We start from the raw sequence: 19,315 nt of genomic DNA, 5'->3' as shown, positions 1-19,315 counted from the left end.
GGCAACCAGTGCTCTTAACCACTAATCCATCTCTCCAGCTGTCCTAATTACTTTCTGTTGTTATGATAAAAACACTAAAGCCAGGTGTGGTGGCACACACCTTTAATCCCAGCACTCAGGAGGCTGACAGGAGGATCTCTGTGAGATGGAGGCCGGCCTGATCGACATAGTGAGTTCCAGGTCAGCTGGGGCTACAGGGAGACCCTGTCTCAAAAAAACAAAAAGAAAAAAAGTTTAAGAGCCTCTTTAAAAAAAAAAAAATCTCTTAACTGTGGGCTCCTATAAAATCTAAAACAAGGTAAATACTGTCTTATTTCAAAAGGGAAGGACTGGGCACACTTAAGCAAATCCAAAGTCCAGCAAAGTAGCTCAAGGCTGGATATCTGGAATTCACACATGATCTTCCAGGCTCCAAAGGGCTTTTTGGGTAGCTGCACTTCTCTGGCTCTCTCGTCTACAGCACACACAGCTTGTCCCATAGGCTCAAGTTGGCTCCACTCCACACCCGTCACTGCCTTTGGTGGGTGTCCCTTCGCTCTGGCATCTCCAATATGCTGGGTCTCTATTGAACCTGAGGCTGCACCTTCACCAATGGGCTCTCCTGGCCTCTCAGGGTGCAAAGCCTCAGACTGTCTCCATGACCCCTTCATACCTTCAACACCAATACCATGGGAGGTGCTTACACATTACCAAGACCTGATTCCAGCTTGAGTTGGAGCCCCAGGCCACCTCTGGACCATAGCTTCTGTGTGCTGACCTTGAGGAAATCTGAGAGATTTTCACCTTGATGATGCCAGTCTCTTGTTACTTACAGCTAACTTTCAGCCCCAGCTAACCAGCATCAGTTGTCCCAGTAAAGCACAAGAGGTTCTCTTTCAAAATTTTTTAATTCCACACAAACTACTCTTACAGAGTCTTTGCTTCCCTTTGAAGCTTCACAAACCAGGCCTCCATTGTCTACACCTCTTTCAGCATAACTATTCCAAGCTCCACAGCAACAGCTCACTAAACTCTGAGCATTTAATGGCTTTTCCAGCCCCAAAGTTCCAGATGCTTTCACAATTCTCCCAAAAATAACATGGTCAGGTCTGTCACAGCAATATCCCATGATCCTGGTACCAACTTCTGTCTTTGTTTATTTCTATTGCTGTGCCAAAAACCAACTTGGGTAGGAAGGGTTTATTTGGCTTACAGAACAGCCCATCACCAAGGGAAGCAAAAGTGGGAACACAGGACAGGAGCTGGAGCACAGACCATGGAGGTACAGGGTTTATTGGCTTATTCCCCTGGCCTGTGCTCAGCCTGCTTTCTTACATAACCCAGGACCACCTGCCTGGGCCCAGCACCACCCACAGTAAGCTGGGCCCTCCCACATCACTCACTTCCAAAATTTTTAACTCCACACAAACATCCCTGAGAGTCTTTGCTTCCCTTTGAAGCTTCATAAAGCTTCAAATCAAGAAGCTGCCCCCACAGACATGGTCATCGGCCTGTCCAGCAGAGGCAATGCCTCAGTTGACACCCAGATGTGTCAAGTTGACAACTGACACTGTCCAGCACACCAGCTCTGACCAGATTTATTCAATACCTTGATTACCCAAAAGTGAATTCATTTTCATTCATTACCAAACCAAATGATGAAAGGAAAAGCTGAGAGACGGAAGTTCCCAAGAGCTTGGGCTGTGCCTGGCTACAACCCCAAGTCAAAGGGAAAATTCTACAGGATCTTCAAGTAGTTTCTGGTTTTGTAAATGTAGCCCAGTGATGTCTCTAAATTCATGCCTTAAGCATGAATAGACAGATAAATCACACTGTAATAAATAAATAATAAAAGATAAAGTGAGCCTTGAGAAAGCCAACAACTTTTTCTGTTGACCCCTGAACGGTCATTGGAGGGGTCTGGCTATGGCTCCCACAGAGACAGTATGCCCATCTTCAGTCCTTCACTGACTGTGAAGACTGTCATAGACCCTTCTCATAATCTAAGGGGCAAAACACCTTCATCCAAAATGCCCTCCAAAGCAATAAAGAACTCTTTCACTAAATTAAATCTCTATCCCTCATTTCTTCATGTATAGGCCACCACTTGCCAAAGTCCACAGCTGTGACTGTTCAATAAAAACAAGTGTAATAGCCAGGCGTGGCAGTGCACATCTGTAAGCCCAGCGCTTGGGAGCCAGAGGCATGAGCATCTTCAAGGTCATCTTTACCTTTATTGAAAATTCAAGGCCAGCCTGGGCTACATGAGACCCTATCTCATTCTCACTCCCCGTGTCCGTGTAGATGTGACTGTGGTTTGAATATCAAGCACATCCCACAGGCTCACCTGTTGGAACACTTACTTAGTACCCAGATGGTAGTGCTGTCTGGGAAGTTGTGGAACCTTTAGAAGGTAGTGCCTCATTGGAGGAAGTCGTTCGCTGAGGGCAAGCCTTGGGCTTCATAGCCCAGCCCCACTTCCCGCTCACTCTCTGCTTTCTCAGTTCAAATGTAATGTGATCAGCCTGCTTCATGCTCCTGCCTGTGCCTTCCCTGCCGTAAGGGACTGTGCTCTCCAGAACGGGGAGCCAGAGTAAGCCTTCTCTCCCTTAAGTGGCTTTTGGCAGGGTGTTTTATCACAGCAACAGAAAAGTAACCAACACAGATAAGTGAAATGATAGATGATTGACAGATACAAGCATACATAGATGACAGATTCAACACATGATAGGTAGATACATAGATAGATGATAGACAGATACATAGATGATCGGTAGATAGGTGATAGATAGATGATAGACAGATAGATGATAGATAGATAGATAGATAGATAGATAGATAGATGATAGATGATAGATGATAGATGATAGATGGATAGACAGATAACAAGATTACTTTAGCAACATCGTTAGTAACAAAGAGAATGGGGCAATATTTTATAAGTGCCACCTATGGACCAGGCCTTACACATTCATATATGTATGTGTAGATTACATTTCTCATTGTATATGGAATTTATATATATATATATATGTGTATAGTATATAATTATATATGTAGTTTACACAATATATGAGACATTAAAAACATTATCACCAGGCTTGGTGGCACACACCTTTAATTCTAGCACTCTGAAGGCAGAGGCAAGTTGATCTCTGTGAGTTGGAGGCCAGTCTAGTCTACATGGAGAGTTCCAGGCCAGCCAGGGCTACATACTGAAACCCTATCTCAAAAAAACACTTATCTCCCTTGTGCAGATGAAGCCCAGGAGACTCCCAAAGTTAAAACCATCTTGTTCCACGTCTCACAACGTCTCACACCTGAGTGCTGTGCCTGACTCTGCCCTGGGATTTTTCTGCTAGAGTCTAAGACCGCATCACTTCATCCATCACCAGGAAGGAACTGAGGGGTTAGCAACACCATATATAGACCATCATGATTGAACAAGCCCATGGTGACAGGAGACAGAGCCCAAGGGACCCAAACCTGCAAGTCAGAGGCTACAGGAACCATTTCCTGCCTCCCTGAGTGGTCTGTCTCCAGGAAACTGCTGGTCTGGGTAAATTAGTAGAAAAATGATTTCCAGGAAATTTGGAAAATTGCCTGGAATAAACAAAAAGTTGAAACCAGCACTTCAGAGTCAAGGCCGAGCAATCTGAGCCAATCTGGACACCGCTGACCTCACAATTCTTCCCCAGAAAAGCAATTTTCTGTTCTTTTGCAAACACAGCCTCAAAGTTGTGACCTCCCTCCACCCCCTAGTCCAAGTCTGAGCACCTGGTGTGGAAGGCACACGGCACAGTACAGCAAGCCTTGACTGGGACAGGGGACTCCCAGCCAGAAAAACGGGTCTGGGTGATGCTGTTCCTAAGTTATATCTGCCGCAGCTGAACCATTTGCTCTCCAAACCAAGCCTCGCCCTCCGCTCTTCAGTAAGGCCTGTGCTGGGTGGATACGCGTGCCCTTCGGAGAACTCTCCCCCGCCGGCAGGGCGGCATTCCCCGAGGACAGGTGTCCAGTGCCTTTGTTATCACTCTAAGCTTGGTCCCCAAGAAGTTACTGACCCTGCAACACATCCCCATGTGTCCCTTCACAGACTGCAAAAGCACGCAGCATTTCAAAGAGCACACAACTTTCCCTTCCGCTCCCTGTCTCTTAATACAGCACTTTCTAAACGTTAATACTGTGAGGACGTCTTTACGACTCAGTGACACTCTGTCCACCTCTTGCTGCCTCCACTAACCCTGAAAACAGGATGTAACATAAACTCCAACTATACTTTTGAACTATGTAATTTTAAATGTATAATTTTCTTCTTTTTTTTGGTCTTTTTCTTTGCTTAAATTTTTTTAATATTTCATTTATTATTTTTATTTTATGTATATGAGTGTACTGCCTGCATGTATGTTAAGTGCACCCGTGTCATGATCCCTGTGGAGGTCAGAAGAGGGTGTTGGATACCCTGGAACTGGAGTTACAGATGGTTGTTAGCCACCATGTGGGTGCTGGGAACCAAACCCAGGTCCTCTGCAAGAGCTGCCAGTGCTCCTAACTGCTGAGCCATCTCTGTAGCCCCAATTTTGCTTAAATTTATATAAAAATTAAAATATTATATGAAATAAAATATTTCAAAATGAATACAATTGAAAGAAAAAAGGGGGGAATTACCTTTTAACTAAATACACTATCTCCTCAAGACATAGTACCAGACTGCATTAAAAGAGGACTGGAAGGGGCTGGAGAGATGGCTTAGTGGCTAACAGCACTGGCTGCTCTTACAGAGGTCCTGGGTTAGGTTCCCAACACCCACATGACAGCTAACAACCACCCATAACTCCAGTTTCAGAGGATCCGATGCCCTCTGCTGGCCTCCACAGGCATTGCATGATACAAGTGCACTTACATGCATGCAGGCAATACACTCACACATGTGAAAAAACATAAATAAATAAAGCGTTTTAAAAAGAGGAGGGAAAGTCAGATGTGGCAGGGCAGGCATATCATCTCGATACTTAGACACCTGAGACAGGAGGGTTGCTGTGAATTCAAGGCCAACTTGGGCTGCAGAATGAGTTCAAGCCATGCCTGAGTTACAGAGCAAAACTTTGGAGAAGAGAGACACAGAGAGAGAGACACAGAGACAAAGAGAGAGACAGACAAAGAGGCCAGAGAGGTGGCTCAGGGGTAGAGCACTTGCCCAACATGCATAAGGCCCTGGGTTCCATCCCCATCTCTCAGAGATTGCCTGCTCATCAGACCCTTCAAGGGGAACGGAAGGTGGAACAGGTAAATGTGTCGTGTGGGTCACACCAATGAATGTCACTTCTACATGTCATTTGGAGTCCTTTAAATAGAGCCACGCTGAGCCACGTTGCATGGACAGAAGGTGAGGAGGCAGGTCCAGCAACTGTAAGGCCCTGTCTTCCTGGAGCCTTGCTGTAAAGTGGTAAAGTAGTAACCCCACAAAGCCCAGGTCCACAGAGCAGCACCTGGAGGCAGGGGACAGTGGGCTGGCTGGCAGTTTATGTGCTAGTTAGTTTTTATGAACTTTCCACCATCAGACTGGCCTGCAGGCATGTCTGAGGGAGATTTTCTTAATTAAAAATTGATGTAGGAGGACCCAGCCCACTGTGGGCAGTGCCACCCCTGGGCAGGTGGGTCTGGGCTGTATTAAAAAGGTAGCTGAGGGGCTGGACAGGTGGCTCAGTGGTTAAGAGCACTGACTGCTCTTGCAGAGGACCGGGTTCAATTCCCAGCACCTACATGGTGGCTACGAACCGTCCTTAACTCCAGCTCCAGGGGAATCCAAAGCCCTCTTCTGACCTCTGCGGCATTGCATGACACAGGTGCACTCACAGACATGCAGGCAATAGACTCGTACACATAAACGATATGAGTGCACTTACACACATGCAGGCAATACGCTCATACACATAAAATAAAAATAATAAATAAAAAAATATTTAAAAGGTAGCTGAGCAAGCCAAGGGGGCAAACCAGTAAGCAGCGTTCCTCCATGGTCTCCGCTTCAGCTCCTGCCTCCAGGTTTCTGTCTTGAGTTCCTGCCCTGGCTTTTTCCTCAATGACAAGCTGTAAAGTGTCAGCTGAAATAAACCCTTTCATCCCCACATGGCTTTTGGTCATGGCATTTATCACAGCAACAGAGAGAAAATTAAAACAGTTTGCTGTGTTTGTTTATTTGGTTTTGGTTTGTGTTAGGTTGGGTTGGGTTGGGTTAGATTGGGTTGGGTTGGGTTGGGGTTGGGGTTAGGGTTGGGTTGGTTTGGGTTGGTTTAAGTTAGGATTGAGTTGGGGTTGGGGTTGGGTTGGGGTTGGGTTGGGTTGAGTTGAGTTGGGTTGGGTTTGGCTGGGTTTGGCTTGTTTGTAACAGGGTCACACTATATAGCCCAGACTGGCCTTAACTTGTGGTCCCCCTGCCGTAGTCTCCCAATGCTGAGATACCAAGAACACAAAACCACACCAAGCTTGGGTCCTCTGTCTGCTACTTCCATCCACTGAGAGGAATGAGTTGCCGGGAAGAAAGAGGATTGAATAAGCAAGTTCCTGGAGCTGACGGGAGACTCGGGGTCCAGGTCTCTACCTCAGATGCACAGCCCTGCACATGAGGAAAGACACTTCTTCCTGCCTGAGCCAGACAGTACTGAAGGGAAAAGTGAGGAGCCTGGGCTAAGGGGTATGACTGAGAGCTGTTATCGTCTCCACAGATCTGTTTCTCCTTAGAATACAAGGTCATCTTCCTGAAATGAAGGGGATGAAGCAGTAGGTTGTAAGGGTCTGGAAAGGTTTGGGATAACCAGTGAAGGGCCAGGAGCCAATACCACCCAGGCCACATGAAGGATGAAGCTTCATTTCCTACCTATCAGATGCCTTTCTCAATGCTATGATTAAAAAAAAAAAAAAACAGACAAAAGCAACTTAGGAGAGAAAGGGTTGGCTTGGGGTCACAGTTCAAGGCTTCTGTCCATGGTAGGGAGGTCATGGTGGCAGGAGTGAGAGGCAGCTGCTCACATCACATCTGTAATCAGACAGCAGAGAGACATTTATTCAGTCTGGAACCACAGTCCATAAGACAGGGCCACCCACATTCAGAGTGGGTCTTCCCTCCTCAGTTAAATCTCTCTGGAGACTCCCTCAAAGACACACCCAGAGGGCTGGAGAGATGTCTCAGTGATCCTCTCTAGCAGAGAACCCAAGTTTAGTTCCCAATAACCACATGGGATGACTTATAAGCACCTACAACTCTAGCTCCCAGGGACCCAGTGCCTCTGGCCTTTTCTGGTACCTGTACTCACATGCATATACTCACTCACAGACACACAGACACACACATACTTAAAAATAAAGTCTTCAAAAATAAGACATACCTCCAGAGGTGTGTGTGTGTCTCCTAGGCGACTCCAAATCCAGACAATTTGGCCATGAAGCTTCACCATCACATCTGCAGCATCCCACAAGGGGTGGGGGTCTCACCACCAGCCTGAGGCAGCCTGGAAGCAAAGCAAACTGGGTGAGCAGCAGCACAGACCCAGAGTTCCAGCCTTCCAGAGCCGATGCACACACTTCTCTAGGTGCATCTGTGCCCAGTGGCACAATCCTGTAGCTGCGGCTACTCAGGAGGCAGAGGCAGGAGGACCACAAGTTCAAAGCCAGTCTGGCTACACAGGAAGTTCCAGACTGGCCTGAGCAATTTATTAAGACCCTAACTCAAAAGAAAAAAAAAATATTTTAAATGGCTGGGGTTGGGGACCAGGAAGATGGCTCAGCAGGTAAAGGCACTTGCCACCAAGCTTGTTGACCTGAGTTCAGTCCCTGGAACCCACATGTTAGAAGTCAAGAACTGACTCGGGAAAGCTGTCCTTTGACATCCACTTACATGTTGTGACAGATGCATGCTGACACACACACGCACAAAAATAAAGAAATATCATTTTTTAAAAGGAGGCTGGAGATTTGGCTGCATGGTACAGTGCTTGTTTATTGTGTGAAAGGCTCTAGGTTCAGTCCCCATTACTGAAGGGGAAAACGGGCGTCTCTCTAACTTGAGCCCTCCCCCACGCACAAAAGCACCATCCTTTCTTTGCTTAGATTCAAAACTGAAGTGTCAAGAATGGCCCAGCGTGAACCAAAAAGGGTTCATAAAAGGATCATAATAGGCTCTCATGAAAACCAAGCTGTTCTGAAGAGTAAAGGAGATTACAACGTGCAATTAATCTAGGAAAAGCTAAAAAAGAAAAAAAAAAAAGCTAAGAGGATATAAGATGGCGGTGGCATGAAGATACAGGTTAAAATTAAGCGTCATCCAAGATGAATTCCTAGTACCTTACACATAATGCTGGAGTCTCATTAACAGAACGAAATTCATTTGGGCTCTGTGTGTCAGGCCCCACAAAATGAGTGATTCAGCCATAAATATAGAAAGGCTTTCATGAAAAACAGCTGTTTAACACACGCAGAAAGCATACCGTCTTTGTCTTTAAGTGTAAAAGAATATAATTAAGCCACCACTAAGAGTGTCAAGTTTGTCTGCTGTTTAAATGAAGAAAATTTCAACCAGGATTAAAAGAAAAATCTCAAGTCTCCTACTAGAAAAAGGAAGTATGGGAAGGAGGAAGAAAAGCTGGAGAGATGGTTCAGTGGTTAAGAGCACTGGCTGCTCTTGCAGGGGACCCAGGTTCAGTTCCCAGCATCCACATGGTGGCTCACAACCACCTGTAACTCCAGCACCAGGAGATCAGATGCCCTCTTCAGGACTCTGAGGCCACTTGTATGTACAGACACAAGCCTATATACAGACCCTCACATATACACATAGCTAAAAATAAAATAAACCCTTTTTTGAGACAACGTCTCCCTTTAAAACTCACTATGTAGAACAGGCTGGCCTCATTCTCACAGAGACTGGCCACCATGCCTGGCTCAAAATAAACCTCTTTAAAAAGGGGGGGAAGTCAGGAAGAAACTGCAATCCACCAGGTCCTAGCACTACCATGGTCTGGGCTTGTTCTTGAGCATAGACTAGCCCTTGCTGGAAACCCCAGTGCAGATGCCCAGGGTTCACTGAGCAGTCAGGGCCCAGAGTCAGAAGCCCGAGGTCATACTTGACCTTGGCAACATACTAAGGTAGGAGCACCATGAAAACTCTTTATAGTATAGCTAACATGGTGCAAATTTAAAGTGCTGTTTGCTTACCACTCTTAGGGGTGGAATTGTATATAATATAATACAAATATAATAATTAAGAGCCCTTAATCTAAAATGACTGGCATGTCCCAACAGCAATCTTTGGCTCCCACAGGCACACACACGCACACTTTCACCACACACAAATGATGATGGATGGATGGGTGGGTGGGTGGATAGATGGATAGATGGGTGGATAGAGACAGACAGACACACACACACACACACACACACACACACTTTCACCACTCATAAATGATGATGGATGGATGGACAATAGATGATAGATGATGATAGATGATAGATAGATAGATAGATAGATAGATAGATAGATAGATAGATAGATAGATAGATAGATAGATAGATCTTTATGAAATGAGAATGACTTGGACAGGGACAGGCAGCCCTTTAAGGGCAGTAACAGCCAGCGGTCAGAATGATGCACCCACCAGCACAGACTAGACAGACCAGACCAGACAGCCTGCACTGCCAAAAGCCAGGGAGATGTGTAATGTCCTCAGAAGACACCAACCCACTAGCACAGTGGTTTCAGACTTCTTGTCTCCAAACTGTGAAAGAATAAAAGAATTCATTTCTGTTGTTCTAAGTCACCCAATTTGGAGTACTGTCCTTTGTTGCAGTGGTCTTAGGAAACAGATATAGCAAGCTTGCATGTTAATATATAAATATGAACAAAAAGCAGCCATAGAAAAATAAAAATAAATTCACACTGGACAACTGGGGCTACAATGAGACCCTGTCTCAAAAAGATAAAAATCAAAGTTTGTTTATTTATGTGTATGAGTGTTATGCCTGCATGTATGCGGGGGGGGTGGAGGTGAGGGGGGTGGAGGCCAGAAGAGGGTGTCAGATCTCTGGAGCCTGAATTACAGGTGGTTATGAGTTGCCACATGGGTTATGGGAACTGAAATCAGTTCCTCTGAAAGAGCACTGAACCACCCCTCTACCCCTAAATAATTTTTATTTATTATTTATTTATTTTATGTATATGAACGTTATGCCTGCAAGTATGTAAGTGCACCCGTGTCATACAATGCCTACAGAGGACAGTAGGGTGTCAGATCCCCTGGAACTGGAGTTACAGACAGTTGTTAACCGCCATGTGGGTGCTGGGATTCAAAGCCACGTCTTCTGCAAAAGCAGCCAGTGCCTTTAACCACTGATCTATCTCTCCAACCCCCTAAATAATTTTTTTAAAGCATAAGTGCAGAGGGTGAGAGAGATGGTTCAGTGGTTCAAACATTCACTGTGCAAACATGAGAACCGGAGATGAGATCCCCAGGACCTACATAGAGCTGGGTAGGCGTGGCAGTCTCCGGGTGGGCGTGGCAGCCTCCAGTGGGCATGGTGGCCCACCTGTAATCCTCACACAGACAGGGGTATCTCAGAGTGAGCTAGCTAGCTGTACACTAGCCACATCAGTCAGCTCAGGTTCAAGTGAGAGATTCTGCCTCAGTGGAGACCAATGGAAGAAGGTACCCAACATGAACCTCTAGCCTCCCCATGCATGCACACACATGCGCACATGCACCTACATACATGTGAACACAAAGACGCAGACACGTGCACAAGATTCACTTATAGGGGCTGGAGAGATGGCTTAGAAGTTAGGAGCACTGACAGCTCTTGCAGAGGACCAGGTTTGATTCCCATCATGCACATGGCAGCTAACAACCACCTATAACTCCAGTTCAGGGGATCTAATGCCCTCTTCTGACCTCTTCTGTGGACACTACATGACACAGGTGCACTTATATATGTGTAGGCCATACATTCATACACATAAAATAATATAAAAATAATATTTTTAAAAGATATGCACACAGCAAAGAAACAGTGCCCAGAATTCTAGCAATACTCTCAGGTTCCTGTAACCTTCATCCCCCAGACACATTTGGAAATTTTATGGAAGATATTTTTAGTTGTCATTAACTAGGAGTGGGGGCGGGGCTGCCACTGGTAGATAGTGGGTAGAAGTCAGACATGCCGTCCAACTTCCTACAACACACACCAGGCACCCTCTTCCCAGCAGCAAGCAATATCTGTCCTTATAAGAGTGCTTCTGTGGAAAGTCCCTGTTCCACGCTGAGCAAACTCAAGAGAATTCTAGAATAATACAAAAAGAGAGAGAAGCCATGATCAGAAAGTTCTGTGTCTCTTAGTTCCTTAATCTTTTTAAGCCTGCAAGTTTCTTAGCAACCCTGTGCCTGGTTTCTCAAGATTGTTAAATGGTGATGATTCTCTCTCAAGGGTCATCTGAGGGATGGTAAAACACAGGCATGTTTAGTTCACATAGCCAGATGCCACTTATAAAAGGGATTGCAGGGGGCTGGGGAGATGTCTCAGTTGATAGAATGCTTTCTTGCAAGCATGAGGACCTGAGTTCAATCTCCAGCACCCACATAAAAGCTGGATGCATGACAAGTATCCTTAAGTGCTGAGGAGGCAAAGCCTGAAGGCTCCTGGAGCTTGCTGGCCAGTCAGTCTAGCTGAATCCCTGAGTTCATTGAGAGACCCTGTCTCAGAAAATAGAGTGCCTGAGAAAGAAACCAGACACTGACCTCTGACCTCCACATGCATGTACACACACATGTAAACCCCCCTGTACACACAGGTGCACACACACATATATACACATATCTCACATACACCCCAACACACACAAAAATTTTGCATGCTTATCACAGGAAGGAAGTGAATTGGGGGGGGCAGAAAGGTGGGGGTGTGGAGAGAGTGTACCTGGAGGAGACTGTTATGGCATACCAAGGCCAAGCCTGATCCATCTTGGTTAAATGTTATTGAGACTTACAGCCTCCCTCCAGCTAAGCTCAAACTGGAGTGACCCCCAAATACAGTCCTCTGAGGTGGGGCATGTGAGTTGCTGGATCAGGCCAGACCAACAGTCAAGGAGTCTCTTATCCCACTATTGAGACTGTCGAGGAAAAAGCCTAACTCTCACCTCAAAGGGGCTAAGAGATAGTTTATTGGGGAGCCAAATATGAGTGACCGTGGCCCGAGATCACAGATTCAGGTTACCCCCAAATTCCATGGTCTGGCATGGTAATAGTTACATTATGTTTTCATAGTAACAGAACAAAGAAGGTCATAAATCAAGACACCGTTCAATACACTGGTGGGTCATGGGGGGGGGCTGTTGTTTCTACTTGTAGGTCTCAGATGCCATCTGATGACATTCTTAGCTTTTGATTGGTGAGACTTGGTAGTCTGCCAAGTTAATGCATTTTACTAGTCACAAGAATGTTAATTCAGAAACAGAGGCAGGCAATGTTTGCCTGTTTATGGGGTTAAAGATCTCCCCAGATAATCTGTGAATGGGCTCCAGTCTGCGTCATTCCAGACTCTCCACAGTCTCCGCAGTGCTAATCAGTAGGTAAGCCTTACCGGATGTTCAGTCCCAGGTACAGGAGTTCTTCTGGGAACTTTCACAAGACCCAACTCCAAGGCCACTTGAGGGGCTGGAAGTAGGGGTCCTGTCTTGACAGAAAGCATCAGAAGAGGCTACCTGTAGGAGAGACTGCAGGAAACTGCACAGTGTGTAAAATGACCCATGGGAGGTCACAGGCCCTGCCCCTTCTTCTCTTGGGTTTGGATTCCTTAGGGCTAGCGCAATTCCAGATTCTGCCATGTCTCTCCTTTGATAACCTCTCCTTCCTGTAACCATCCACATAACTCTCATCAATTCACTGAGCCGCAGAACCCTGGAGAATGCCTACAGTTTCAGATCACATCGGCTGCTCTGCCTGGGGAGTGATCGGGCCACACCTCACATCCTAACTAGTACCTTCCCTAAACTCCTAGCAGGCAGCAGCCCAAGGCAGGGCGGGACTATAGGATTAACTTCCTCCTTCACAAAGTCCTTCCCCACTTAACGCTAGGCAGCCACGGGTTGGAGGAAGCCAGGTAAGGGCTGGAGGAGATGGAGCCTGGGGCCTTTGTTTTGTTTTTGTGGTACTGAGCTTTGTGCTAGGCAAGTTTTCTGCCACTGAGCTACAGCCCATTTCCGTCCTCTTTTTGTTGTTTTTTTGTTTCTGAGACAGGGTCTAAGTTTCCCAGGCAGGCCTTGAACTTGGAATCCTCCTGTGATTACAGGCTTGAGCCACTGGGCCAGCTTGGTCATTACTTGACACAGAACTTTCAGGTCGTCTGGGGTTTTGCTTACGGGCAGACATTCAGCCAAGAAAATCTGAGGTGTTTTTTTTTTTAAGTTTTAAAAAAAAATTTTATTTCAGTTGGGGGGGGGGGCACAACATGTATGTGAAGGCAGAGAACAACTGTGAGTCAGTTCCCTCCTGTGGTTATGGGGCGTGAACACAGGTGGACTGAGGGGGGGGCTTGAACTCATGACTCCAGCTTTGGCTGCAAGCTCCTTTACCCATTAGAGACCTCACCTGATAAAGAGGTCAACGCCACTTCCTGCCTCCTTTGCCCCACTTCCGGTTTTCTCTCCTCTTCCGCTCCCGGCTACATGCAGGGCGAGGGGGCCGGGAGGAGATAGGGGCGGGGCTACGCGAGAGAGCCGGGCCTAGCCGCTGAAGGAAGACCAGGACTGCAAGCCCGGCTGGTGCTTGACGTGGACTACAATCCCCACAATGCCCCGCGATCCCGCGGCTGTGTTGTCGCGAGAAGTGGCGGCTGAGGGCGTCTGCGCCAACAAACCGAAGTGTAAGTGACGGTTCCGCGATTTCGCCGCCAAGCTGGGCACCGGGGAGATGGCCGAGACGGACCCCAAGACCATGCAGGACATCACCTTGGTGGTAAGATGAGGGGCGGGGGCATCCCGCGGCCGGCCCGGCCCCGAACCCGGGCGGCGGGTGTGGTCGCGGCCTAGCGACACCTGCCAAGCCCCGGCCTCGCCTGGCCGGCCCCGCCGCTGGCAGGACGGGGCCAGCGGGCACGGGGTCCGGGAGGAGGACGGCGGAGGGGAAGGTCGCGCCCCTGCCGGGAGGTCCCGAAGGCCCTAGAAAGGCTCCCGGGGTCCGCTGCTCCGCTGACCCGCTCTGGTTCCTCCTAGGTGGAGACGCTCTTGCAGCAGATGCAAGACAAGTTTCAGACCATGTCGGACCAGATCATTGGGAGAAATATCCTTTTTATTTGGAGCCAAGCCTCTTCCGGCCTGGGGGGGGGGTCTCCTTGCCGTGTGGGTGGTTTGCAAACCGACATCAGCCAGTGATTGACGTTTCTTTACAGTACTGGCTCCTGGGTGGCTGCTCTGGGAGCCCCCCACTAATGGTGTCCCTGTGCATGGCTCGCCCTGGTCCTCTTCAAGCCTGAGGAATAGGATCTAGTAGTGAATGGAAAAATGAGGCTTAGGACCTCATTTTAGGTCTCAGCACCTTCAGGGGCAGGGCTGGACCCCTGTACCCTTGATCCGGAGGAACCTGGGAGGCAGTTTGTTAAGCCAGTATAGTCAGGGCGGTGGTCTGCTTTTTTTGGGGGGGCTGGAGGGAGGAAGCAGGTGTGCGGTGCGCTCTTTAACTGCCCCCACTTGATGACATGAGTAGTCGCATTGACGATCTGGAGAAAAACATCGCCGACCTCATGACCCAAGCTGGGGTTGAAGAACTGGAAGGTGATAACAAGATTGCCGCTACCCAGAAGAGTTGAAGGTGCTGGAGGGAGTTTGGGGGTGGATCTCTATGAGATCATGAGATAGAGGCCAGCCTGGCCTATGTAGTGAGTTCCAGGCCAGCGGGGCTACAGGGAGACCCTGCCTCAAAACAAACAAAATACAGAAAGTAACCTGATGCGGAGGTCACGCCCCACCCACAGCCCCCAGCATGCCTCTCTGCACCCCACCACAGACTCCACCTCTTGGAATTTTTCATGCCAAACTAATTCCTTAGAATTTACTCTGCCAGTTTCTATTAATGAGCCGATATTGCTGCCAGGCATGTCCGACCCTTTCACAGCAACATACCGTTGCAGGTTGGTACTCAAGAACAAGGAGACTGATTTGCCACAAAAAAAAAATCTCTTGATGCCTTAAGCAAGTTCACTGTTTTGTGCTGGGCCCTGGATTGGACAATCCTGGAAGTTAGACCCTGGGCTAGTGAGCTGAGACTGAGACTGGCTTACGGCATTCCATTGATAGCAGATGTGGTTTTGTTGGTCTGCCTTTTTCATTGTTTTGGAAATAGCAGAGACTTGGAGACACTGATGTCACCATCTGTCGTAAATTCTAGACTTTGGTGACTTTTAAAAAAATTTTTAAAGCCAGGCGTGGTGGCACACACCTGTAGTCCCAGCACTTGGGAGGCAGAGGCAGGCAGATCTCTGTGTGTTCAAGACCAGCCTGGTCTACATAGTGAGTTCCAGGACATCTGGGGCTATGGGGAGACCCTGTCTCAAAAACACCAAAAAAAAAAAAAATTTTTTAATATATTTTATTTAATGTGTGTACGTATTACCTGCATGTAGGTAGGTGTACCCATGCCTTGCAGTGCCTGAGGCAGTTAGAAGAAGGCGTCAGATCCCCTGGAACTGAAATTACAGACAGCTGTTAGCCGCCACATCGGTGCTGGGACTCGAACCTGGATCCTCTGCAAGAGCAGCCAGTGCTCTTAACTGTTGAGCCATCTCTCCAGCCCCAAGACTTTGGTAGCTTTTACTGTGGACTCCTTTGCTCTGGGCTCCATTCAGTTTCCACTGAGTAATTCTGCCTCTCAGAGAAGGCCATACTTTACCCTCCAGCAGGACAGACAGACAGATACACAGTAGCCACTTGGTATTGCAAGTGTCTTCATTATAAGCCCCTGCCTGTGCTTGCTTGGGTTTTCTGGGGGAGGGGTAAGTGGTGGTGACTTCACTTCTCTCACATACCCTTTGTAGCATCTCAGTTTCTTAAAAGTTTACTGGGAGTTCTGTGTGCCTGTGTAGCAAGTGTTGTCTGTAGTAAGAGGTACATAACCCTTCCTTTCTGTATGATTTTCAGCCATGGACACAGAGGTTGCTCTGAAACCCAAGAGACTAGATAGAGGTTTGGGAGGTCAACACTGCACAAACAGTAGACTGGGTTGCTCCACTGGGAGGGCTCATAATCGTTGGTACATCTAGTCCCGTTTAGGAATGACCTGGGGAGTGTCCTGCGGGTGTCCCCTTATATGATGTGGCAGCCACATCCCATCAGTGACTACAAGACTGTGGACTGAAGATCGTCAGATGATGGCTAAACAAAGGACTGGGCAGAAAGGATTCAGACAATTTGTAATGAAGATTTCTCAGTACATTGCTAGAGACGTGACTCAATGGTTAAGAATGAGCGCCGCACTTGCAAAGTACCTTAGCTCAGTTCCAAGCACCCACAACCACCTGTAACTCCAGCTCCAGGGGATCCAGCACCCTCTTCCGTCGTCTACAGGCACACACACACACACACCCTCACACACAAAATTAAACTTTTTTAAAGTCGTTTTAAAATTTTTTCTAAATACTTTGACTTTGCTGGAATACTGTGCACAGAAAATGAGTTTAATTCAACAGATGATTGAAGGGGATTCTCACCAAACTTTCTTGGTATTGCGTTTGAGCCTCACCTGCTGCTGATGTGTTAGCTTGTCCTCATGACGATGTTGATGGGTTTTCCTTCTTCAACAGGTTGCTGATGATTTACACTGAAGCCCAGAACATTCTCCCAAGCCAAGAGAAAACAAGTGGCTTTCTGCAACTAACTACTGTGTGTGGACAGGTCTTATGAAGTGTGCATCTTCTCACAGCCTGGATCGTTAGTGTACAGAGTGATTATTCCCCACACTAGTTTCTCAAACTTGGTGTCTTCACAGCTTGGTCACTTGTCTTAATTATTAAACACTAAACCTTTGGCGGTTCCTTCATAAAATTGTCAAACTTTTTGGTGCACTCTTGTGACGTCTTTTTTCCCTGCTGTTCTTTTGTAGGAGTCGCTGTTTGATAAAAGTGGCTGTGTAACTTTTTATTAGATGAGTAGTAGGTAGTAGCCCCCTCCCTGTAGACACAGTGACGTGAGACGTGTTTAGAGTTAGGGATCTCACGGTCAGCACGAAGGACTGTTGAGCCGGCATAGAGCCGGAAACGCTTTCCTAATGGCAGAGAGCATGTATTGGTCGTTTCCACAGAGATAGCTATCGCTTGTTGCCAAAAGTCAGAATCAACCACACCTGGTGCCTCGGCCTGAGGAGCTGCTGCGGTCAGTGAGAGGGGCCTGGCGCTCCAGGGTCTTGGTGCGTCAAGTTTTGTTAGCCATTTAGACTCAAGGCAACTTCAGGAGGGCTTACAGTGCTCAGCCTCAGTAGTTACCTGACAGAGTCTGGCAGGAGTTTAAAACCCAGCAATCCCATCCTCTGAGCTACTGGCCAGATGGGTCCGGCCAATCATGGCTGAAAAATGACCAGTGACTGGTGGGAGGCCCTGGTTTTTAAGAAGTACTGTTTTATTTGAACTTTTTCTTGCCTAAATTCTTGCAGAGTAACAATTTTATTACTGATTATAGAAGACACATAAACTCTTGCCGTTCACAATTCAGCATCTAGAGTGCTAACCCTCGAGTCTGCGTTTGATGACCTGGAACTCAGTCCATCTCAAGTCTGCATTTGAGGACCTGGAACTCAGTCCATGTCACTGTCCCCACCAAGTGATTTCATACAATAAAAACGTGAATGATTGGAAACATTGAGCAAAGGTGTGGTCCTTCTGGGAGGAAAGCCTGGCAGAGTCGGGCATTTGAAGTGTTCCCTTTTGTACTGTAGACACATTCAAAAGGGCTGCCCTGTTTATAGATCTGGGGGTGCACAGGGGCTGCTGGCTCTTCTATAATGAGGGGCCACCGGCCTTGGTGCGTCCTCAGGCCAGTGGGTGGCGCTGCAGGTTGGGCCCCTTGGGCTCCCACTCCATTGAGCTGGGTCAGACCAGATGAAACCTACATGTGGAACATTTTAGATCCTCCAAAAGGGAATGGAAACCCCGGGGAATTGGCTCCCTGAAGGAATAGATTTTCAAGGCAGGGCCCCCTGCCCAGCGACACCTGCAATGAGCAAAGCCTGGAGCCCACAAGGCCTGGTATAGAGTTTGGTTAGGTAGCAGTGGAGGTGGTATGGGAGGAAAGCTGGGGGGCTGGGTGCTTGAGGGGAGCTGGCCTGAAAAGACTCCCCCCACGTGTCAGTGCTTGTCCCTGGAGGAAGCCCAAGAGGGAGCTGTAGGCCGTGTTGCCCTGTCCTTTCCCGATGCAGACTGGCAGATCAAAGCCTCTGAAAGCCCTAACGCCTGACGACTCACTGAACTCCACCGTAGATAGACACAGGGACAGCCCAGTTAAACTCAGCCCACAGGTGCCGTGGTGGTGTCTCTGATGTAGAGCTGCTTCAAGCTTCAGGGCAAAGCCTTGGCCTTCAGGAAAGCAGGCTTTGTGACCTGTCAGCCTTCACCTCAGTAGCAAGGATGGCCGGCTCCCTGCTCACCTGAGTGGTGTGAAGGGGTGTCCAGGTAAGCAGGGCCCTCTGCACACTGGCAGGTACTCTGCTGCCTCCCAGACAGCCAGACTGTCCTGGCACCACCAGGGTGTCTGCTCGAGAAGCCCCACAGGCCGGCCTAACCCTCAAGCTCCTCGGTCACTTGTGGCCTGCAGAGGCCTACAAAGGGCTGATAAACAGTAGAAGCATGGACCCGAAGAAATACAGCCTGACATTTAACTGCCCACCTCTCCACATCCAAAGGGCCCGGCAGCCTCTTCACAGGGCCCCATGTGACCCTGCATTCCTTGAGATGCAGGCTTTAAAATAGCAGTCTTAGCCAGATGGTGGCACACACCTTTAATCCCAGCACTCGGGAGGCAGAGGCAGGCGGATCTCTGTGAGTTCAAGGCCAGCCTGGTCTACATAGTTTCAGGACAGCTGGGGCTACAGGGAGACACTGAAAAAAAAAAAAAAAAAAAAAAAAAAAAAAAAAATAGCAGTCTTGATCCCTTACTGTTTTTTGGCTTCAATTTGTTACCTGTCAAGCATTACCGTTTGACCACATGGGTTCAATGTACAGGATTCCAGGTAACTAAGGGTTGATTGGTCTGTGAACCTTGGAATCCTGCCCTTACTTAGAGCACTGTTGCTATGGAAACAGTCCTCCAAGC

The 19,315-nt window shown here is 47.8% G+C and overlaps 1 protein-coding gene across 1 annotated transcript; it reads left to right on the top strand.

Annotated features, from left to right (window-relative positions):
- Window positions 1-13,815: 13,815 nt before the first annotated feature.
- On the top strand, window positions 13,816-17,869 carry Hsbp1 (heat shock factor binding protein 1). The gene is made up of 4 exons (XM_008827927.3): window positions 13,816-13,976; window positions 14,234-14,300; window positions 14,708-14,828; window positions 16,816-17,869. The coding sequence occupies exons 1-3, from the start codon at window positions 13,932-13,934 to the stop codon at window positions 14,824-14,826; spliced, it is 231 nt and encodes a 76-aa protein (XP_008826149.1). The 5' UTR covers window positions 13,816-13,931; the 3' UTR covers window positions 14,827-14,828; window positions 16,816-17,869.
- Window positions 17,870-19,315: the final 1,446 nt, after the last annotated feature.

Source organism: Nannospalax galili, unplaced genomic scaffold, assembly GCF_000622305.1.
Source record: "Nannospalax galili isolate Female #2095 unplaced genomic scaffold, S.galili_v1.0 scaffold933, whole genome shotgun sequence".
NCBI lineage: Eukaryota > Metazoa > Chordata > Mammalia > Rodentia > Spalacidae > Nannospalax > Nannospalax galili.
This window is presented reverse-complemented; position numbering and strand designations above follow the sequence as displayed.

Coding starts and splice junctions, on each gene's coding strand:
- Hsbp1 (XM_008827927.3), top strand. CDS start 13,932: ATGGCCGAGACGGACCCCAAGACCATGCAGGACATCACCTTGGTG. Junction 13,977..14,233: donor TGCAGGACATCACCTTGGTG/GTAAGATGAGGG, acceptor GGTTCCTCCTAG/GTGGAGACGCTCTTGCAGCA. Junction 14,301..14,707: donor GGACCAGATCATTGGGAGAA/ATATCCTTTTTA, acceptor AACTGCCCCCAC/TTGATGACATGAGTAGTCGC.